At 33.7% G+C, this 24572-nt stretch overlaps 3 protein-coding genes across 4 annotated transcripts in view; 1 reads left to right on the top strand and 2 right to left on the bottom strand.

Moving 5' to 3' along the window:
- Nucleotides 1-1106: 1106 nt before the first annotated feature.
- Nucleotides 1107-9268, bottom strand: LOC132755214 (uncharacterized). The gene is made up of 5 exons (XM_060746024.1): nucleotides 9224-9268; nucleotides 6407-7262; nucleotides 5242-5420; nucleotides 2907-2985; nucleotides 1107-1401 (listed from the first exon to the last, which is right to left on the bottom strand). Exons 2-5 carry the CDS (start codon nucleotides 7245-7247, stop codon nucleotides 1205-1207), a joined length of 1296 nt encoding a protein of 431 aa, XP_060602007.1. The 5' UTR covers nucleotides 7248-7262; nucleotides 9224-9268; the 3' UTR covers nucleotides 1107-1204.
- Nucleotides 9269-9948: 680 nt separating this feature from the next.
- Nucleotides 9949-12132, bottom strand: LOC132755213 (uncharacterized). Its single transcript, XM_060746023.1, has 3 exons — nucleotides 11663-12132; nucleotides 10619-10868; nucleotides 9949-10384 (listed from the first exon to the last, which is right to left on the bottom strand). Exons 1-3 carry the CDS (start codon nucleotides 11732-11734, stop codon nucleotides 10125-10127), a joined length of 582 nt encoding a protein of 193 aa, XP_060602006.1. The 5' UTR covers nucleotides 11735-12132; the 3' UTR covers nucleotides 9949-10124.
- A 1605-nt stretch (nucleotides 12133-13737) lies between these two features.
- LOC132755212 (armadillo repeat-containing protein 8-like) overlaps nucleotides 13738-24572 on the top strand; it is a 34160-nt gene continuing 23325 nt past the window's right edge. Inside the window, exons 1-10 of one of the 2 annotated variants that reach the window (XM_060746021.1) lie at nucleotides 13738-13828; nucleotides 16400-16473; nucleotides 17299-17370; nucleotides 17744-17886; nucleotides 18571-18668; nucleotides 19491-19583; nucleotides 19808-19964; nucleotides 20546-20697; nucleotides 21962-22165; nucleotides 24093-24179. In XM_060746021.1, the coding sequence (XP_060602004.1) occupies nucleotides 13811-13828; nucleotides 16400-16473; nucleotides 17299-17370; nucleotides 17744-17886; nucleotides 18571-18668; nucleotides 19491-19583; nucleotides 19808-19964; nucleotides 20546-20697; nucleotides 21962-22165; nucleotides 24093-24179 (1098 nt within the window). In that variant the 5' untranslated portion in view covers nucleotides 13738-13810. The remainder of the gene's footprint in view (nucleotides 13829-16399; nucleotides 16474-17298; nucleotides 17371-17743; nucleotides 17887-18570; nucleotides 18669-19490; nucleotides 19584-19807; nucleotides 19965-20545; nucleotides 20698-21961; nucleotides 22166-24092; nucleotides 24180-24572) is intronic. The other variant, XM_060746022.1, reaches the window with a different exon arrangement.

Raw genomic sequence — 24572 nt, 5'->3', positions numbered from 1 at the left:
TGTTTAAGTCACATGACTTGTTTTAAAACTACTCCATGATTCTGTCTGGTCTAACTGTCGTTCAACATATATAGGCATATTTATGCTTCAAATCCAAAATATATAGAATTTATATAGAAATTCATGATGGGACTTTAAAAAATGCCATTTTAGCGTGGTTCAAGTACATAAGATCATTTGAATATTTTTGTCATAAATATGCCTGAGTATCCCTTTAACATGGGCCTCATGCAACAATAAACAAACCAAGCATTATAAACAATTAGTCACAAAGATATAAATTCTATATGCTTTAAAGTGGCTTTTCGCTTTTCTAAAGGTTAAATATGTTATTTTTAGATAAACAATTTCATATAATTGTCAAATCAAAAGAATTAAGGTGTAAAATGAAATTTAGGGTCCATAAAATACATAAACAGTACCAGTCAGCTCTCTATATGTAAATTGGCAAGGCAGACGATTTATTTCTAGATCTTCTTTTTAGAAACAACCATCGCTAGCACCTTATAAATAGCTACCGGGACACTGTTTTGAAGAAGGCCTAACAGTGATATGATGTGCTTTTCAAATAACTAAAATATTTAGTTTCAAACAACAAAAAAATTGTTTTTCCAACAAAAATAAAATCTGGGTTTTCATTTATAGTGAAAGAAATCAATTAATAGTAGCAACTATTGTTTTATACCTTCAAAATGTCTGGCTTGTAAGTAAAGTAAAACTGAATGTTGGATTCTGATTAAGCCCGCAGTTGGGGGCAAGGACTGTAGTCTGCACTTAAAACTATCGTCCATGAACATGCTGAATCAAACAGCCTGCAACATTTTCAATTTTTGCAGTTTTTGGCATTCCTTTAGATTTCTATGAACACGGATCATAAAAATGATTTAACATAAAATATTTCATTTAGATACAATATAATTGAGCCGCGTCATGACAAAACCAACATAATGGGTTTGCGACCAGCATGGATCCAGACCAGCCTGAGCATCCGCGCAGTCTGATCAGGATCCATGCTGTTCGCTTACAAACCCTATAACAAGTAAAGATACTGATAGCGAACAGCATGGATCCTGATCAGACTGCGCGGATGCGCAAGCTGGTCTGGATCCATGCTGGTCACAAAGCCATTATGTTGGTTTTGTCGTGACGCCGCTCAATTATATGTAATAAGTTGAAATTCTCAATTTCACAAAGTAACAAGTCATCATGAATTCTGTGCATCGGAGTTAAACGCACCCTGCTCCAATTCTTTTAGCCAAGGGAGATCATCTGCAGAGAAGACGTACGGGTCTGCAGTAGCCTCTGTACACTGGGGATCAAACTTTGCTCCAACGGTCCACAGTGTTTCGAGGTCATACAGCTCCCTTAAGGCTGGCATAAAAACATGAAGCACAACATTACCTACAATTAAATAACAACGTTATTTTAATCATTATCCTTTAAAGCAGCATGCCTCCAGATTCATGCTAATTTTTGTGAAAATTTCCAAAATGTATTTAAAAGCAAACTATTTTGAAGTTAACAAAGAAAATTATTTAAACATTGCAAACAGCACTTGCAATCCACATAAATTTCCAAAAAGAGTTCAAAATAACAAGGTCAAGTTCCTTATAATATGTGTAAGCAGACTACAAGTTTGTTACTCCTATACTCATATTTTATTAAAACTAGTTAAGCCGTATTGGAGAATAGGCTCACACAGATGGCCGAACAACAAGATGGCCAGACTTCTGGACAGCCTCAAAGCATTATACCCCCATTAAAAGTTTTCTTTCTTCTCAATACTTGTTAGCAAATATTTATAATTTCTCTTAAAAGTTTCCATTTGTCTTAATACTTATAGCAAATACTAATACTTACTATGGTAACTGCCCGATAACACTTGCCTGATAATTATTTTTGATATCAGGTCAGTAACCTGATATCAAAAATAAGCCCCTCCCATTTTAACGGACTTTTTTCAATTGCTTATATTCTCATTTTTACCAGCATGTGAGTTCTACAATGTAATCTCATACCCTTACAAGTCTTGAATCAAGGTGCGATATTTAGGCCTATTATTTCGATTTCAATTACGAATAAATTAGATAGCGAATAGTTTTAGCTCCAACTAAATGAAGTGACGTCATAATTTATATTGCAAATGACATCATCGATGTTCACGTCATACTACATGTAATCATAACAAACAGGCTAGATGATTTTCATTGAGATCTTGTAAATGTTTACTTTATTTAGCCGGATTATTATTCAATAAGTGAACAAATTGTTTCGTTTAAAAAATAAGACGCATGTTTGTGTAGCTTGTGTTTGATTGCCGATTTGACTTTTCTTTGATTGAAATTATCCTGAACTTTTGAATTTGACAATTTAAGACAAAAATTGCAGTAAAGTTTAGTTTATGTGATTCTAAGTGGATTTTTGGATCGATGTTTAAATTAAAGGTAAGAATTTATTGTATTAGGCCTACAATCTGTTGTATCTTTTATCCGAGTCGAAAGAAAAAATGGCCGCCAATAACAAATTCTAAGTTTCAGAGGCGGAGGAATTTTTTTCAAGAATTATTTCTTTGAACAAAAATCCCCCTTTTTAACGAAATTCGCTATTTAAAAGTAGATTATTCTTTTATTTTGACAGTTGTTATGTGTTACATGATAAATAGAAAAACATGCTACTGTCTTTTGATATCAATTTTATCAGGCTCGGCTAATATGGGCAGAAAGGGCTCGGCAAGCCTCGCCCTTTCTAGCCCATATCAGCCTCGCCTGATAAAATTGATATCAAAAGACAGTAGCATGTTATTCTCTATATAGCAAATACTAATACTTTCAGGTCCAATTTAGGTAATGATTATCTACCTTAGATCAATGTAATATACCCAATAATACACAGTACTTATCACTCACCCAAGTCAACAGCACACCATTCTGAATCCTCTCCCTCTATCCTCATGTATTTGTCTTTTTTGTTCTTCTTCCTTTTGTGCTGAAAAAAACAACATGGGAGATAAACAAAACAAGAGCACCGCTAGGCGGAGCATTATATGCCCGAAAGTGTTTTTTTTTAGTAAGGCTGAAGCATTTGTAAGACATGGAATTCGCTGTTCATCCTATAAAATTTTACAGCTGTAGGTTGATTAATACTTAAGATATTAATAATGACCTTAACCTTTAACCTTGTGACCCCAAAATCAATAGGGGTCTTCTACCTTATATGGACAATCATCCTAAGAAGTTTGAATATTGTGGGCCAATTGGAACTTTAATTATGCTCTAGAAACTGTTTTCAGTATTAAGGTAAAAGTGACTTTGACCTTGTGACCCCAAAATCAATAGGGGTCTTCTACCCAATATGGATAATCATCCTATGAAGTTTGAATATTGTGGGCCAAATGGAACTTACGTTATGCTCTGGAAACTGTTTTTGGTTTTAAGGTAATCGTGACCTTGACCTTTGACCTAGTGACCCCAAAATCAATAGGGTTCTTTTGCCCAATATGGACAATCATCCTATGAAGTTTGAATATTGTGGGCCAAATGGAACTTAAGTTATGCTCAAGAAACTGTTTTCAGTTTAAAGGATATAGTGACCTTGACCCTTGACCTTTTGACCCCAAAATCAATAGGGGTCTTCTACCCAATATGGACAATCATCCTATGAAGTTTGAACACTGTGGGCCAGATGGAACTTAAGTTATGCTCTGGAAACTGTTTCCAGTATCAAGGTAATAGTGACCTTGACCTTTTCCCTTGTGATCCCAAAATCAATAGGGGTCTTCTATCCAATATGGACAATCATCCTATGAAGTTTGAACATTGTGGGTCAATTGGAACTTAAGTTATGCTCCGGAAACTGTTTTCAGTATCAAGGTAATAGTGACCTTGACCTTTGACCTTGTGACCCCAAAATCAATAGGGGTCTTTTACCCGATATGGACAATCATCCTATGAAGTTTGAACATTGTGGGTCGAATGGAACTTAAGTTATGCTCTGGAAACTGTTTTCAGTTTTAAGGTCATAGTGACCTTGACCTTTGACCTTGTGACCCCAAAATCAATAGGGGTCTTCTACCTAATATGGACAATCATCCTATGAAGTTTGAACATTGTGGGTCAATTGGAAGTTAAGTTATGCTCCGGAAACTGTTTTCAGTTTTAAGGTCATAGTGACCTTGACCTTTGACCTTGTGACCCCAAAATCAATAGGGGTCTTCTACCCAATATGGGCAATCATCCTATGAAGTTTGAACATTGTGGGGCAAATGGAACTTAAGTTATGCTCCGGAAACCAAATTGCTAACGGACGGACGGACGGACGTACGGACGGACGGACAGACAGACGGACGCCAGGGGGTATAACATAATATGCCCTTTCAGGCATATAAAAATCAAGGTAGATAAATGAAGAAAAATATTCAATACATTCCAACACAAGGGAGATAATTCAAATAAAATACTCACAATTTTCGTTTTCTCACTAAGGGAGGTAATTCAAATTAAAAAAAATTCTCAAATAAATCGTTCTTTTACAAAGAGAGATAAATCAATGAAAATTTCACTACATATTTCTCTATCTTGCTACAAAGGGAGACTACTCAAATGAAACCTTAATATCTTGCTAAAAGGGAGATAACTTTAACTTATTTTTTCCTGAAATGAGAAACCTTCATATTAATCTTTTAATCATTCTCAAGTTTGCTATAAAGGGAGATAATGCAAAACATTAACCAGATTGTATACATAATAACTTATAAAGACTGGCCTTACTGACTACTTAATGAAGTAAGTGATCCTTATTACCTTTAAGTTGAAAGTTTAACAATAACAACAATTATTGTTATTATTATTACCTTTCATAAGTCATTAAAGCAGCATGCCTCCAGATTCATGCTTATTTTCATGAAAATTTGGAAAAAGTATTTAAAAGTTTAATATTGTGAAGTTAACCAAGATTTTAACTAACATATTGCAAACAGCTCTTAAAATACACATAAATTACCAAACCGAGGTCAAATTGTGCAAAAATAGCTCTTACTGCGGCAGTATTGCAGTAGAAATAGGATGATAAGTACTGATAAACAAGTCATTAAAGGCATGTGACATGTAAATTGTTTTATAATTAAATATTGAGTCTTTTTACTTTTCTTAAAATCTATGTACATTTTCCCCAAGTTTGATTTTTCTTGAAAATATTTTGGCTTATCTGGAGGCATGCAGCTTTAAGAGAGAAAAGTATACTTACAATCCATTTTATGTCAGCTAACATTGCTTTCATATGTCTCATTGATCTAGCACTCACTATCACCATATAGTCAGCAAAATTGAGGTTCTTTGGTACCTCTATTGTGACGATATCTTGTGCATTGGCAGCTCTTAACACAGTTATTATCTCTTCTATTTCAAATACGCCAGTCTTTCCTCCTATAATATTGTTACATGGTAATATGATTAATCAAGCAGGCATTGCTTAGCCATTTAACAGTAGCAAATCAGACCTACAGATGAATGTTAATTCAATTTTTTTTTTTTGAATTTTAAGTAGTCATGCATCCTGCCAAGTGAACAAATTAAGTAATTTGAACATGTACCAGACTCTTACAACCCACCATACTTACTTAAACTTAATTTGTGTCAAAATCTGAGAAAAATACCTGTAAATTTGTTTACTCTTATTACAGCAGTGTACAATATAGTGATTACTTTTATAAAACCAGTCACATTCTGCATATATTATAACCGTTATATATCATGTACAGACATTGAATTTATAGAAAATTTTAAAACCCTTACATAATATTTATTTCTGAAACACTATCCACAACCTACTGAAGGTGAAACTTTATTTAAACATCATTATGAAAATAAACTAGATCCCATTATACACGATTTTTGTAAGGAGTAACCTTTTAAACCCGATCTTCTAATAATTCTCAAGTCTTATTTGCAACATTGACAAATAAGCAATCATTGCCTCCCTTTATGCAACATTGACAAACAAGCAACCATTGCCTCCCTATACAGTGTTTATTGAATAAACCTTATCATGACAAAAATGTTTTTTACTGGAAATCTTTCTAACCTATTTGCATTCTAGTATCTTCCGTTCAACTTTTATATTATTAGTTATAAAGTTTTTTAGACAGCTTATATAGGGTCATAGACATGTAATCTGTCAGGAATCCTTATAATAAGGCAAACTTCAATTTTTAGAGAAAAGTGAGATTTCTTCATAATATGACAGCAGCCGTGTTTATGCAACTATATAAAAGTCATGCATATCCAATGTAAAGCTATGTTACAAATGTGCAGTATAAAACTGTTATTAAATTGCTACTATTCACAGTACTTGATTTTTAAATAATATCCCTATTAAAATTCTAAAAATTTCAAAACACAACTATTCTTACGAACAAAGTCGACAGGTGACTCCCAAGTATAATCATCCTCATCCTCAGCTTCAGCAACATTGACAAAGTCTTCAATCTCTACAACAGACCAATCTATCTTAACATCATCTCTCATTTTAACAACTGCCCAATCCTCCTCTACCATTCTACTTCCACTTATTTCATCTTTCGACTTTTCATTTACACCATCTTCATTTACATCTGAAGATTCTGTTGAATCTGCAGATAATTTATCAGACTCTTTCACCTGATTCACACCATCACTTTCTGAATCCGAATCTTCAAAGTCTTCTTCAATGTCTTCAAGAGATTTAGATTTTTTCAGTAAGTCTATAATTTCTTCAGTTGTGAATCCCTGCTTCTCCAGTTTGTCGAAGTCTTCATCTAAACTAGAATGTAGCTTTTCAATGTCGCTATCACTGTCCATATTATCACCACTACTTGAATTTATTTCATCACTTTTTTCATCAAAAGACTCTGCACTAACAGCTTCTTTGTTTCCCTTCTTAAAGTCTTCTTTAATTTTGTTTATCCACGATTTCACAATTTCATCATCTTTCATATCTGAATAAAGCCTACAGCAAATTCTATAACAAGTTAAATTGAAAGGTTTTACATGACCGGAGTTCATCAATTTTTGGACTTGTAAGCAAGAATACTGATTCTGACAATGAAGTTTTTGGACTGTCCACTGTTTTGACTTACTGTTTATTAGAAAAGTTCTAGAGATCATCTGCGATGAAGTCCTTGCCTTAAGTAAACTGTGCAGACTGCTTTCTACATATATTTTTTGCATCTTAAGCACTGAGTAAGTGGGATACCGCATACACTGTATCAACATTTTGACTTTGTAATTCTGTAAACAAATAAAAGATAAAGCAATATCAACTAACAGTTAACTTATTTCTGAAATATTAATAATTAATACGTTCTAATTTCTGGAATAATATACTACAGGGTTTTTTTCAAGGATTTTGGAAACATGACCGATACCCATGGTGATACCCACGGCATTGGGAATTTCAGCGATGTTTTGTTAAAAATTTGAAAAATATCATGACTGAATTTTTGCAGTGATTAAACGACTGCAATTAATCACTGTCTAGAATGGCATCTTTAAGCATTATACATGTAACGGTGAAGAACCCCTTATTTTCAAAGATTTTAGTATATTTTATTCAGTATTTTTATTTTGTAACTTTCAATTGGCATTTTTTTCCTGTGTATTGGGAAAATAATATACTATTTTCAATTGGGAATATGACTGAATATGACTATATCAGTAAAAATTCTGATACTGCCATAGCATAGATCATTATTTGTGTTGATTTTTCACATTATAAGAATCACATGTTCAAACTTCTGGTTTGTTCTGCATGCATTTGGAATGTCATAAAATATGGGGAAAAAAGCAAATATTTGTTGAAATTGCACTGAGAAAATATTTTAGTAACACCCCAAAATCAAAAATTAAAAATATTTAAAACACAGAACTAAATAGACGCTTAAACAAAACATTATGGTCTAAAATGTCCATCTCAAACATGGGGCGTCCGTGGCCGAGTGGTTAAGGTCGTTGACTTCAAACCACTTGCCCCTCACCTCTGTGGGTTCGAATCCCGACAGGGACTTTGGATTCTTTCATGTGAGGAAGCTATCCAGCTAGCTTACGGAACGTCGGTGGTTCTACTCAGGTACCCGTTCGTGCCTGAAATAATGCACGGAAGGGCACCTGAGGTCTTCCTCCACCAGTAAAGCTGGAACGTCGCGATATGACCTATACTGTGTCGATGTGACGTAAAACCCAAAACAAAAAAAACATCTCAAACATGTACAAAAATCTGATTGAAAATGACCAAAACATCTCGTCTGAAGTGTCTGGTCCAAAAAAGTCTGTGGTCAGGAACCTCTATAAATTATCTGTTAAGTTTAAGATTGGACTTTGGCTTGCCTGGCTATAGACTACCAGGTATATTATCTGTCATATGTTGCGGTTCAAACCAGAATATCCGTCCCAAGGATACCACACCCACTGGACAGTAACATGCCTTGCCAAGTTATCGCCCATGGGTAGGTACCCAAGGGACGGACCGCAAACATGTCATATATTTTTATTTCATATATTCTACCTTATTCTATCATGGTTTAAATTCTTTACCTCAATATAACAATTTTCCATGGAAATTAATGTCATATCATCCATAACTATTTCCTAACAATAGTTGTGAATTTACCTGTTTACATCACATAAACGGCAAAATGACTTCATCATAGGCGCATGGTTTCTTTCTAAATGTCACGGTTCAGAACTGTTCACTATTATAACTGGGGGAGAAGATGTGTAAGCGGCCGGATAGCTCAGTCGGTAGAGCCGCGGAACGGTATTCCGAGGGTCCCGGGTTCGAGTCCCAGTCAGGCTGCACATTTTTCTCACCATGTGACATTTGGCGCCCAACGTGGGGCCGTGACTGAATATAGCTCAGAGTTTAATTCACATTGCTCTGTAACTCTGTGAAATTCGAGGACAAATTTCATTATAGCAGGGGAGTATGTCACGGTTCAGAACTGTTCACTATTAAGGGGAGAAGATGTGTAAGCGGCCGGATAGCTCAGTCGGTAGAGCCGCGGATGGGTATTATTTGAGGACGAAACGGCTACAGTGCGAAACTGCATTACCCTAGGACCAACGTGTCCATTTACAGAGAATAACAAACAATTTAAACAATGGCATCATTGCTAAGTAGATATATTGTATAAATTATCTATGATGCAAACAACAATATAGTTTTCAAAACACAACTTATGTCACATTTTTACCTTACATGCATAGTAAGTACAATTTCTATCACTTTTAGTCAATTCGAGCGGCTTGAGATTGAACACCACTAAAATTGTCTTTCATGGAATGCAGACAGTGCTCGCATAAGAAATTGTAAGCCACTTTTATTTCAAAGAAGTAAAAACATTACGAAAGCTAAAGTGTATTGTTTAATCTTTGAGAATATTTAGACTGGGTCTGGATTTGACTTAATATGGGAGATTATTCCAGTACCTGAGAGTTCAGAGTACATAGAGTATGAGAGAAGTAGGAAATGAGGTGATAATTTGATAGGGGACCAGAAAGTTCAAAATTCTAGTTGGGATGAGATGGTTATGATCAACATATACATTATTGTGCTGTATTTTGTAAAGAAATATAAGGGAGAATTGTCGTCTGCTGCTTTGATTCAGAGTCAACTCGTCCTCTGGTCAACTCGTCCTCTGGTCAACTCGTCACCTTTTTGGTCAACTCGTCCCCTGGACAACTCGTCCTCTAGTCAACTCGTCCCCAACTCGTCCCTTATATTTTATCACTACTTGTTTTTCATATAGTTCACAAATCATTATAGACTGTTAAAATAATATATTATAAAATTACTGAATTGGACATATTTTGACGCTTTTTGTATGCGAATATTTGGAATTCCATCTTATAATAAGGATATATATATGCATAAGTCTGATTAAATTAAATTACAGAAAAGAACAACACGAAGACGATCAATAGCAATAACATTTAATTTATAAAAACATGTTTTATATGCAAAGATAAAATATCATATCGTATGTCAATATTATGTCATACATGTATATATAGTCACTTTCACTTTCACACTTTCATTGTTTTTTTTCCCATGCACATATGTCATTGTTGTTGTTTTTTTGACATCTTACAACTCTACTCTTGGGGCTTGTATAAGTTGCCGAACTCTCTCAAAAGTCCTGTTGAAGATAACTCCCCATTCCTGTACTTATCCCACAGCTGGTGAGTCTGTCCCTGAAGATATGTGTACTTTTTGCGCTGGTAGCGGCGAAGTCTTCCTTCACTTATCAATTCCGAGTTCCTCACCGCTACCTGGGCCTCATCGTAGAGCAGTTTTATCAGAAGGTAAAATGGAGGCGTTCCCCCAGCCCTCCCATTCAATCTTCTATGCCATCCTATAAAATAATAGAAGTATATTACAATACCAATAAGATAGGGACAGGTCAACTATAATAGATATATTTATCTCTTTAATGCGGCGATGTATGTGTCCATGAATGCATTTCGAAAATTCGCTACAATTTTGGCTAAGACATATTTTTTTATGTATGAGAAGTATGACTGCTACCATGTATACAGTCTATTTCAAATATCTAATATTGTCATAATATTTTAAAATGTGATTTTACCTTCAACATCGTTGTTGGTGCGGATGCTCAATCCAAACACCGACCAAGAATGGACTGGCCACATATCATTGTCGATCCAGGTCCGTCTAATGTAGGCTAACAGTCCATCAAAACGGTCTGGAGCTAAGTCTGCCATAGACTCGAACACAGGACCAATGTGTTCTGCAGGAAGGAATGGCAGACACAGAAGTTTTCTGATGAAGCGGTGTGCCCCTCGGTGACTGACATACTCGGCAGACAGGCCTTTTTCCTGTAAAAAAAAATTAGTTTCAGAATACGTTCAAGAAAAATAAAAAAATACAATTAGTTTCAGAATATGTTAATCTAATTTCTAAATATGATTCATTAAATCAAACATATCATCATTATTTTACAACCAATAAATAAATATAATTGACACAATTGATACAATGACCTAAATTATCGTAATTTGATAATAGGATTAACGACACAATACCACTGTGGTTGGATACGTTTTTATATATTTAAAGAACGCGTGTCTTTAATTTGAAATTATACAAATCGCGTGAAAATCGTGCCAAAGGTTGTTATAAAAATTTATTTTCCAAATGTCGAATTTGATTTGATGGTGTATGGTCAAATATATGAAAATGTTGATTAAATACAACTAATACATTCAATATGTTGACTTGTATTATACAAGAAATTCTGGAACTCGGTTTTATACAGCTCCTCTTTAATATCAATTTAAAGATTTATTTATGGAAATTGAATATTAATCATGATTTCAATCAGTTAATATCCACTGCAAATATTATTGTACGGATTTTTTATTTAAAAAAAAATAATGAAAAAAAAAAAAAAAAATAAATACTAACTCTTTCAAAGGCATGTATGTATATACAACTCCTATGACAATAATGGACCATAATATTACAATAAAATGCAATTTAGAAAAAAAAACTTAATAAATTCTTTAAATATTCTTTGACATTTTTTAATCCAATACACTATATACGATCATTTGGAATTGCAAGATCATTTGTCTGTTAAAAATGAACATAAACATTACAAATGACTAACCTGTATTACAACTTCTGTGTTGCCAGTGTTCACAGCGCTCACACTGAAGTGCTTGCTGATTTTTCCGCACATGTTTCCTACAATCAATGCAGGGGTACATTGTCACAATTAACAACACTAATCAATTAAAAAAATCACAATCAACAACACAAATATTTAAAATTGTCACATACACCGTTCACATGCAGTCCACAATCCAACAATATGGAATTCTAAGAAATGATTGATATGCACAAAAAAATAATCCAATGTTCGTATAACGTACAACGCAAATGTGTTTTTAAGAATAAATCTTATATTTATCAGGGAAACTTTTATATTGACAAGTTCCCAACAAACAATTATCATGTTTTTAATTGACACGATCCTTCTATAATGAGATCAATACGCACCGACATAAAGTTTTTAGCACTTCTAATTTCTGTTAATCTGTCGTCAGTCTTTAATCCATTCAGGGAGGCGGAAAAAATCAAAGAGTTGGACCTAATTTTAGTTTTAATTATCATTAAAACTCCGATTAATTAAACATTAATTGAATGTTTGTAAACTTACCTGTCTTTGTAGTTTGACATCAAAGCTATGCACGTGCGCTTAGATAAAGATCATTAAAATTTAACGTAAAAAAGACGTAATTATTTTATTATTAATATTTCGATATCAATCAAATTCAGTATTAATTTTACATATTTTACATAAAAGAATTATTTAAAGACATTTTAAAGACAGAGATCGAAAGTAGGGGACGAGTTGACCATATTAGGGACGAGTTGACCAAAAGTAGGGGACGAGTTGACCAAAAAGGTGACGAGTTGACCAGAGGACGAGTTGACCAGGGGACGAGTTGACCGGATTGCGCTGCTTTCTAGGGGGACCCATTTAACATTTTCTAACATCTGAGTCACACTGGAAATTTGCACACTTTAAACTTTTGAGGTTAGAGGTTTCTGCCAAGGGTGCCATTAAAATTAAACATACTCTAGTTGAGGTCTTACATAGATAGTCTGACGTTTTGATTAATCTGTTTTAGGTTTTAATGTTTCTTTGGATAAATCTTTTAAAAAGAGTTGTTTTTTTTTGCTTTGGATGCTATGTTATTTTAGTATTGGGCCAAGTTTAGATCTTTAAAGATGATAACTCCAAGGTACTTCACTTGGCTGTTTCAGTAATAATGATAATTCAATAAAGTAATTTATTATGACGGGTTTCCGGGAAAATGGTATGGTTCCTTTTTCGGGTCATCCTAAGCACCTCACACTTTTCTGGGTTGAGCATCATAGCACAACCCCATTCCTGCATTTCCAGTTTAATAAGCCTTAAAGGTCATTTTGTAATAAGTCCACGTCTGATTGCCTATTGATTGTCATGTGAACTATAGTGTCACCACAAATTACCTCTTTTACTTTTGACCGTTTCTGGCAGGTCATTAATAGATATATATGCCAGAAACAAACAAGATCCAATGACTCAGCCCTATGGGCACCATGGCATATAGCATTGTTAATTCGTTTGAGATATGACCTTTAATCGCAATTCTTTGGCTCTGCTTGCTCAGAAATGACTTGATCCTGATGTAAACTTGCTGGTTACATCCATATTCTCAAGTTTGTAGGCTAGTTTGTGATGGTCAACTTTGGCAAAGGCTTTTGAGAAATCAATAACGATGTTGTCAGTCTAATTGTCTTTTGACATGACTGGGAGAAACTCAGCAACTGAGTTTCACAAATACATTTAGACTGAAAACCATTTTGGTAGTGCCTAAGGATACTGTACTTATCAGAGTACATTTGTAAGTCATCAAGTTTGAGACAATGATATGCTCCATTAATTTACTATTAATAACATTATTCATATTAATTCATCATATCTAAATTTTTTGTACACATTTGATCAAATAAAATTGAGATCAATGACATGTTATTCTCCCATGCTGTTCATATGAAAAAATTCTTTTAAGTATACTCGTAATATATACTCATATGCGTAAATAACATTATATACTAAAATTTGTAGTAATTCCAGTCCAGTCGCTGTCAGAGGCCATCAGTTGTCTCTCGATATTTAGTACCATACAACCTGTTTATACAAGCGTCGCATTTACTCAGATCATATTTGGAGAAGAGAAGACGAATTTTTACGTTTTAAATTGCAATGCTATATTCTTCAATGGTAATTTGTTTTATTTAAAGAAAAATCATTTTATAGCATGCAGATGCAATGTTTAACCCTGACTTGTTTATATTGTACGGAATTTTGTCTATTATTTATGTAACTGTAGGTATGTTCGGATATATTCATGTTCGTACAAAATTGGGATGGTGTGAACAAATAAAACATATTATTCCGGTTTCTCATACTTCCGTCTTATTCAATTGGTTAACAACCAAAACAAAAGTTATTTTGTCGGAATGACATGTCAATTTCGTCCTCTGTGCATATTTTTTTCTATCTTTCACAAATGTCGAACCCCTCATCGAGGGGGACAAAGACATGTCAGCACGTCAGAATCGCAAGAAGGTTAAAAGAATTATTTTAAAAGAGGATAAAAGAATATTGAAGATTTAAAAAACAGGGGGCTTGAAAACAAGGGTGGGATATGTTCATTGCAAGTTGTGGCTGGACTGAACTGCTCTGGGTAGCAACTGCAGGGGGTATACTGTGCTCCTCTTTGTTCGCGGTACTTAACATTTTGAAATATGAAAGAAAATAACAAATTTAACTTATGGTACAAAAATTGTCATAAGCTGCGACATACAGGTATTTTCTACTGTATGACAAAAGGAAACAACAGTATATTCAATCAAAATCAATTCTAATGGACCAGACATAGACCATATGTCAGCCATTTAGAAGACAGTATGTCATCATTTAAATCGCCATAAATGGTGTTACACTTAAGTTTTGTCATGTTTCAGTTTAAATTTCTACATGTCATTTTGCTTGATTTTAAATATTAAAACTATACCTTGTAACTCAAAATTTAATTTTTCAACAAACAAGAACATTTAGAAAAATAATGATTGTTTCAGACGTATACACAAATTTAATGGACTGTTGTTGCTTTTTTCAGAAATTTGTAAAATGTTCAAATGTTTTGTTTTACGTAAAAATCTAAAGATTTTAAATATTTTGCACGTTTAGGTGTATGAATAAAATATGTCAATTCTGACCAATTTTAACCCTTGTCTCATGAAAATATGTCATTACCGTGAAATAAGTGATGACGCGGAATTAGTGATGTTGAGTATATGTTGTTGTACAATGGTATACTGCCCTAGAAAAGAAAGTGAATTTATAATAATCTGAAGTTGCTGTGAGTAACCTATAACACAAGAGATGGCCATGGCGTGATGTTCAGACCTGTAATTTACTGAGTATTGGTCTGTATATTTTTATTAATAATAATTACATGTTGTATTTGCATGCAAGAATTCAGATTCAACGTTAATGTGGCCTATTTTCTCCCAATTTCTTTTTCCTTTTGCAGAGCAGTGATTAATTTTTCAATTTTCAAAACAACCTGCTGTTTTCTGAAAAGGAAATTATACCATGATAAACCAGAAAAGGGGGAAAACCTGAAATCAAATTCCAACAACTGAGAATGGATTTTACCCAGAGTTATGAATAACCTTTTGTGTTATTAAGACATAAATTATTTCATTAAAACATTTGTGATTTGTTAATCTAGCAGATTGGGGGTTTACTTAAAACCAAGGCTTGATATGGTTCATGGATATTTCTGCTTTATTTTACCAGTGGGTCCACTCAAAGACTATATACAAATATTTACATACGGGTCTGTATACCACTGTATAAGACTGTACAAAACCTTATAATACTGTCTGGATATAAAGCAATAGTTAAACAAAAAGTGTTAACCATTTTTGATATCAATGATATCAATTAACCATTTTTGATATCAATAATATCAAATGTACAAGATATCAAAGAGATATCATATATCAAATATTCAAATATTATACAAAATACAATATTAAGTTATCAAAGATGCAAATAGCATTATACATTACTAAATTAACTGTAAGCTAATAACTGTATCCTTACTCTATGAATCCAGAACAATACAAACATTATAACCATAAACTTTATAATACATTACACCAAAATAATAAGATTAAAGATTAAAATATCAAATACAGATGATGTCTTGTGGTGTAGAGGTACACCATGAACTGAAGTTAAACATGGCAGCTTCTCCTACAATTTTATACCATGTGACCACAAGCACTTGAAACGCAAGTTCCGATTGGATAAGACAAATCGAAAGAGCCAATCAAGAATAAAGAAAGTCTGTAGGAAATATTGATTACAGTTCACCTTTACAAACTTTAAAGACCCACCATGTCGGATTCAATAAATGATTTAAAGACCCATCATGTTTAAAAAATGATAAATAATGAAAAGTTAAGAATTTAATAACTTGTTAAAATTCACATCTGCTATACTAAGACCAAATAAGCAATGAGAAAAATTAATCTCATAACTTGAAACTTATTCATGTAAGATGTTGTATGAAAATGTGTTTTCAAATGATTGAAGAAAGTTTGTCTGAAAAGAAATAATTTTTGCGTGACTGATTGTTTGTGAATAATTTCAATTCACAAAATTGCAAATATTTCCACGATACAAAATTAACCACTTATACAGTAAGTAGTTGGTCATTGAAAGCTGTCATATTGTTAAACATGTGATTTGGTAACTGTATTTATTTTATTATAGGAGGTAGATGGCCAGACCGGCTGGTATGATACCCTGCACAATGATGAGCCTGATAAATGGCAAGAGGCCTTAATGTAAGTATACATATGAGCCGCGTCACAACAAAACCAACAAAATGGGTTTGCGACCAGCATGGATCCAGACCAGCCTGCGCAGTCTGATCAGGATCCATGCTGTTCGCTATCAGTTTCTCTACTTGTTCAAAGGTTTAAAAGCAAACAGCATGGATCCTGATCAGACTGCACAGATGTGCAGGCTGGTCTGGATCCACACTGGTCGCAAACCCATTATGTTGGTTTTGTCATGACGCGGCTCAATTATGTAGACAGTGTATGATATTTATAGCCAAAAGTCTGTCCAAGATGATTTGTTAAAATGATTACCCTCCATCAGTTAATGAAATCATAGACTTATTTAATTCTTAATTTAGAAAAGGCTTTAACTGTAATGTTTATGAGGAGTACATGCTATAGCTTGGGTAGAATCTGATAGATTTATTTAAGAAATAATAAATTATTAAATGACAAAAACCAGTATGCCATTTAAATACAAAACCACCTCAGTCAACACTTTATGTTATGAATAACACAGTAAAAAAAGTTTATAAGTTATCTATATTGTTTATGCAGGGTGTTACATGGTACCAACACAGTATAGGTGAAGGAAGACATCAGGTGCCCATCCATGCATTATTTCAGTCACAAACGGGCACCCGAGTTAGGAACCACTGACGTTCAGTAAGCTAGCTGCATTCATGCAGATATAGTATACATCCAGTTTTAGTTTGTGATCTTGACACTGGTCTACTTACCTGACAAAATGCATATGATTGTAAAGCCTACAGGGGCATTTATAAAACAATATATAAAATATTTTGTCCTATAATGTTATTATTACAGATGGATAAAGAATTCTGTGATTGGAAATAACAAGCAGAAAGCTAATGCTATCAACCATGGGGCTGTTCCAAGGTATATTAATGGATATATAGTACACAGGGGAAGATTGCACAAATGAGCCATGTTTTAGATTGTATCCCTTAAATTGATTGGGTAAAATTGTACAATTGTAAAGAAACTCTTTTTCTTGATGAATAGGCATACAAGGTACTGATATAGAAACATTACACAAAGAAGACAAAAAGGTCAAAAAAGGACTTAAGTTAAAGGCCATTACTCTATGGAGGGGAAACTGGTGCCGTAACATTATTTTTTGATGATTTCTGATATCTACCACAAATGTACAAATTTAAGCATTATATATATTATGTTTTCTAGGTTACTACAAATGTAAATATACATTTGTAAGAGCATAATACAAGCATACATTCACTATGTTTTCTAGGTTATTACAGTGGTTAGTGGATGAAGATGCCCCACAGCAGATAAGAACAGATGCAGCCATTGTGATGGGATCTATTGCTAAAGGAACCGTAGACAATATAAACACCCTAGTGGAAGAAGGCAGTGTCTCTGTACTATTCAAAGGTTCTGTTGTACAGCATCATGTTTTTTTTTGTTTTTTTTTTTTAATTTATTTTTTTTGGGGGGGGGGGGGTTGGAGGGGAGGGTTGTTATGTTATAGTTATGTTATAGTTTTTCAGGAAAAGAAGGAGTAGTTTTGGGTGAATTTAAATGATTGAGGTTTAAGTTACAACACTTTTGTATAAGTCATTTAGTGACTTTCCAGTTTTACTGATGAACAAAAAACTGAGATGTTAATCTTTGGGAAGGTCACCACTTAATTTACATTAGCTGGCTTTCTCTCAAATTAATATAATTATAATCAGGGCTAAAATGGAAACTGCCTGTTAATGTGCAGCTAATTTTTTAAACATATTTATTTCATATGGTTAAATGATTATTATAAGTCATGAAGATTTTTGACCGGTTATATGGCCCTATATAAATGGTTGTTTGCATATACATGTATAACTTAAGCTGCTAGGCGAGAATAATATTATATTGCAAACAAGTATTCATGTACGACAATTACTTGTCAGGAATCTTAATAACGAATTTATAATACACAGCACTTCCTTCTTAGAGGAAAAAACATGTGATTTCTTCATAAACTGACAGCAGCCGTGTATATAAAACTATGTAAACATCACTATTATCCAATGAAAAGAGATGTTACAACTGTGCAGTATTATAATATATATTATACAGGTTTGAGCAACCCGAATCTTCCATTTGTCGAGGCTTGTTTACGATGTTTGAGGACCATCTACATGAGCAACTCTAACTGTGTTAGCTTTATCTATCAGGTTAGATCATAGTAAAATTGAGCCGTGTCATGACAAAACCAACATAATGGGTTTGCAACCAGCATGGATCCAGACCAGCCTGTGCATCTGCACAGTCTGATCAGGATCCATGCTGTTTGCTTACCAACTCTATTACAAGTGGAGAAACTGACAGTTTGAAATATTATACTCTTCTTTGAGAGCATTATAGGACTCTCTCCAAGGACTGTAACATGGATTTAAAGAAAAATTTTGCCGTTTTGTAAACTTAGAATATTTTACATTATCAAGGTTCTTTTACTATCAAGCACTTAGAATAGTCGAGCGTTGCTGTCCTACCGGCAGCTCTTGTTTCTTGTGTTGTAGTTAAAGCGAAACTTCTTGTTGCTAGCTTTACCGTAGATGTTTACTTACCAAAATATAACACGTTTCAGATACGCTATAAAAATATGATGATTATCTTAAAAAGATATGCTTTTATAGGATTAAAAGCAAGACCTATTTCAGAATTTCTCTTTCAGATATAATTACAAAAAAAATTGCGAATCTGGCGATACAAAGGGACGCGAATATTCGCGTCCGAAAATTCATGACATATTTGGATGTACTGAGAGTTCGGACGCTCGTTACAGCCCTAGTTATGATATTAAATATTTCATATTGATATCACAAAATATGGCTTTTAAATATGAACTAAGATTTTATGAAAGCAAAATTTTGTAAAAACAGATTTGTGCAATAACAAGTTTTGGAAATAACAGTTTCATGTAATAACCAGTTTGTTTTGTAGCAGGTTTTATAGTGCAATAGTTTCATAATTGTTTTTCCTTGTTATTTTTACAGGATCCTACAGTTATACCTCATCTGGTGAACATAATGCCGCAGTCGGTCTGTACACAGGAATGCATCACCCATATTCTAGCCAACTCATGCCAGGTTTGACTGTATTTCAAAAATAGTTTCTTTCAAATGCATATTCTTAGTACCGTGCAGAATAAAGTCAAAATAACTTTTGCCATAATTGCTTTCAGGTTTATAGTCCAGTTTTAATAAATTATTATTCAAAAACAAAAATAATAGTCAATTTATTTTCACATATATAGTCAGTTCAACTCAACTCGACAACGAAAAAAATAAGTGTAATATCCCTTTAATTTTAGACGGCAGAACATCAGAATAAACTGTGCAGGAGTCAGATTGTACCTCCTCTCGTGTCACTCATTGCCGGGAATGTCTATAAAGTACAAATGCCGACCTTGAAATGTCTGGCAATGCTGGTGAAGGACAACGACGAGACGAGCGCTACTGTTGCAAATGGTACGTTACTATGGCAACAATAACAACAATGGAAGGGTTCAAACCCCAACAGGGGCAAGTCATTTTATTCTTGAGCAAGAAACTTTACACTCATTGCATAGTACTGGTTGGTTCCAGGAACGGATTCAAGAGTATGTCTGTAAGCTTCAAGCTTCCTACACAATCAAACTAAAATAAATTCTGTATAAACCAATTATGTGAGGTTAAAGTTTGATATTTAATCTAGAATCTGTTTTTTTTTCTGTCGGCAACATTGATAACAATAAAATGATGTGCACTATCAATTTTTTGCATTTAAAAGTACAAATGATGAGTGAAAACATTAAAATTGTCATAGATCAACAAACAAATTTTACCTGAGACAGAGAGATCATATTTAACTCAACTATTCAATAAGAATAAGTAGAGCTGTCCTAGTCACAAAAGCGGGGGAGGGTAGTGACCAATCAATGCGCCAAAGACCTGTGAGCCAGTCAGGTAGATTGACTGACACCGGGCTACAACAAAAAATGTGTCAAAAATCAGTATAACACTAACATGTATATGTATAACCCTTTCAATGTTATTTTCTCTCTATACAGCCACACATAATGGAGAACCATTCCCAAATCTTTTGGTACAGTTATTGTATAGGGATAAGACTTCAGAGATGCAAATTCTAGCTGCCAAAGTGCTAGCCTACATGTGCCGAGGTGGTGCTATTGACCCACAAAATCCTAAAATAGCCATGAAGGTAAATATTTTATATTTTGTGGAGCTATTGACCCACAAGATCCTAAAATAGCCATGAAGGTAAATATTTTATATTTTGTGGAGCTATTGACCCACAAGATCCTAAAATAGCCATGAAGGTAAATATTTTATATTTTGTGGAGCTATTGACCCACAAGATCCTAAAATAGCCATGAAGGTAAATATTTTATATTTTGTGGAGCTATTGACCCACAAGATCCTAAAATAGCCATGAAGGTAAATATTTTATATTTTGTGGAGCTATTGACCCACAAGATCCTAAAATAGCCATGAAGGTAAATATTTTATATTTTGTGGAGCTATTGACCCACAAGATCCTAAAATAGCCATGAAGGTAAATATTTTATATTTTGTGGAGCTATTGACCCCCAAGATCCTAAAATAGCCATGAAGTTTAATATTTATTTTTAAAATTTACTGATATATGTATTTTGTTTTCACAGTAGAGCTAAGGCTAGTTTTTAGAGCTAATGGTATAATTTTTTCATCAGGATATTTTGTTTACATGTGCTAAGTTATGGCTTTGGTTTAACAATTTAAGCGACTACAACCAATGTAAACCAAATGGTAAATATACCTGCAGTTTCTTTGCATGAATGTTTATAGTGAATGACAAACCTATGACTTTTTTTGTACATACCACAATTTTCAGTGGACATGGGCAGCCACACTATGACCCACTTTTTTTCAAAGTTTGGTCAACACTCTAGAACAAAATGGCTGCCATTCAACAATACTTATTTTAAATAATTATTTTTCTCGCCAGTGAAACAAATTCTAACAAATATTTAGTTTTATCTGGTAATAACAGAGCAAACTTTTTGTAACAACAATAAAATCTATTTTCCCAAAGATTGATGCAAATTGTAATGAATGGTATTGACCCTGTTCATTGTTAAACTTCATAAGTTCATTAGTGTCTATATTAATGTTGGGTTAAACTTTTGAAATAGTTAGTTCCAGGAACTTCCTTTGCTTGTGTAAGAATCATTTCTTTTAAGAGAATTTTACCTTTTTCCTTTATTTTCTGTAAATAAACAAATTTACCTGCCCAAAACTGAAAATGATATTCTTTTCCACCAGTATAGAGCTAGGCCAGGGTGCATGTTTGTGTCCTTTAATGTTGGCTGTAAATACCCAAAATGATATCCTAAAAATTGATAGTGAACAATTCTAATTACTGGATGCTAGTGAACCAGTCTATAAATTCATCAGGCTAAAGGCTACTAAATCTACATTTTCAGACACTGCCATGTTTGATCAGGATGTGTAGTAAGGATCGAACCCTGGAGGAGAACGTCGAGGGCGCGGAGACTCTGGCATACCTCCTCGAGGTTGACGCCGGATTACAGAGGACAGCATCAATATCAGAACATATCATCAAGACGCTGTCCGAATATCTGAAATATACAGATGTACAGCAGATTACTAGGAGTGGTAAACAAAGTGTAAGTTTTTTTGAAATGATGGAAGCGGAAATATTTGTATTGAGATTACTGTTCCATTTAGTGCAGATTTACACCAATAACTTGTGTGCCAAATTTCAGATCTTTCACTCCCTCCAATTTTCCAGAATGATTATTCTAATTGTGATAAATGACACAAAATTGAAAAGCATTGCAACGTTTTTCGCTCACACAGGGGTATTTATAGCACAAAAATGTGATTTTATGAGTACATGTATATACCTTAAAGGTACATTATGGCTCAGATATGCTATCATTTGAATTTGCTGAATTTTTTTTTTTTGTACTTTGTTACAGCTTACAAAAAGAAACTTTTTTGCCATAAAGATAATCGTCCGTTTGCTTATGTTGCTCTTGTAACAATTAGTATTATTAAATTTAATTAATATTTTGTATGGAAGTTAAAATATTACTTTGTTTACATTTGGCTACCTTTATCACCACTTACTGCACATTCAGCACTACTTTCTTCAGTTGATAAACATCTAACATGTGTTCAATACACTATTAAAACATTTTAAACATATGTTTGACTGTCATAAAGAATTAAAAAATATGGATTTCTGAGGCATGCTGTGCCTTTAAATTTCATATGTTCTTGAAGTAAAGTTTAAGCCAGAAATACTGTTTGGCCCTTATGCAAAATGGTATTTGTTCTAAAAAATCTTGTCTAATTATACATTGCTAACCTGTCAAATTTTTATATAGTGAAAATCACATAAAAATGTGAGTTTTGTCTCCCATTGAAATTGACCTTACATGGTCAGTGTTACCTGCAAGGACAAAATGAATGGGTTGATGCAGGGTTTCCATTCAGTTCCAGAAGTTGGAAGTTAGTGACTGAAAATGTCTGACTTTAGAAGTCTTGGAAGATTATGTAGGTAAAGAAGGAAAAGCATTATAATTTGGAAGTCACAAGCCAAAATCTGAAGTAAATGACTTCCAAACGTCCATTAATGGATGTTCTGATCATTGATGGAATCGGGGACATGAGAGTTTAAAAAATCTAATAAGATAGGCACAACTTTATCTAAACAACACCTTTTATACCCTTGCTTGAAATTGAATGATTCTAAAGATTTCATGCATCAATTCTTTGATTTTTGTGATCGCTTTTCATCCGGCATCTTTTCGGCTCCCGTCTGGCTGTAAACTTTTACTTTAAACAACATCTACTCATAAACTTCTAAGCCAATTTCATCCAAATTTCACAGGAATGTTCCTTTGTTTGTCAACTTTAAAAATTGTTCAAAGAATTTAATTCCAAGTAGAACTCTGGTTGCAATGGCAACCAAAAGCAAAAACTTAAAATATCTTCCTTTAGAAAACCGAAAGAGCTAGAGCTTAAATATTTGGCATGAAACATCATCTAGTCAGTGTCTTCCAAGTTTGTTCAAATAAATGCCCTGGGGTCAAAATTGGCCCTGCCCTGGGGGGTCATTGATTTTCCTTATTTGTATATAGCAAAAACTTAAAAATTCTTCTGTAAAATACCCAAATAGTTAGAGTTTTGAAATTAAACGTGAAACATTTTCAAGTGGGTGTCTACCAAGATTGTTCAAATAAAACCCTGAGGTCAAAATTGGGTCTTTGTTTTTTTGCTATATGTATATAGTAAAAACTTAAAATATCTTCTTATAAAAACCCCAAATAGCTAGAGCTTAGATATTTATCATGAAACATTTTCTAATGGATGTCTACCAAGTTTGTTCAAATAAAAGCCCCTGGTTTAAAATTGGCCTTGGCCCAGGGGCCTATGTACAGGTGGGCAATTACAGGGCCATCATGGCCCTCTTGTTTTTTCCTTTATTTAAACAATAAGCAATGTGCAAGAATTTAGGATAGTGGTGTTTTTCTGTTATTTACACAGTGATGTGTTATTTTTCTTGCAGTGTTATTTTTCTTGCAGGATATAAACTGGGGAAATGAGATGAAACAAGCAGCTTTTAAAGCATTTGCAGCTCTAGGTGCCAATGAGGAAGATATAAGAAAACAGGTAATGTTTGTATGATTTATCATATATCCACCATAACCATACTGGAATAGACTTACTCAGGAATCAAAAATTTTGTGGATTTCCCAGCTAATCCGTTGGAACAAACAAACTTTAACAGTTACAACTTCAAAAATAAGCACAACAGGTTGATTAATCTATTTTGAAAAGTTTGTACCTACGGATTAGCTGGGGAAAAACCCACATTTGCCGAATTCCGGATAACATCTATTGACAGTGATTTATCTTTGTCACCAGTGTGGAGCCAGGACAGCCATGTATTCATACCATGCTCTATTATTTTTGGCTGATAAACTTCTCATTTTCATCTTTATATCTGAGGGGTATCATGGCCAAAGTTGTTAAGGTTGTTGACTTCAAACCACTTGCCCCTTA

Source organism: Ruditapes philippinarum, unplaced genomic scaffold (assembly GCF_026571515.1).
Source record: "Ruditapes philippinarum isolate M1 unplaced genomic scaffold, ASM2657151v2 ctg3107_1_1_1_1, whole genome shotgun sequence".
Taxonomy (NCBI): domain Eukaryota; kingdom Metazoa; phylum Mollusca; class Bivalvia; order Venerida; family Veneridae; genus Ruditapes; species Ruditapes philippinarum.
This window is presented reverse-complemented; position numbering and strand designations above follow the sequence as displayed.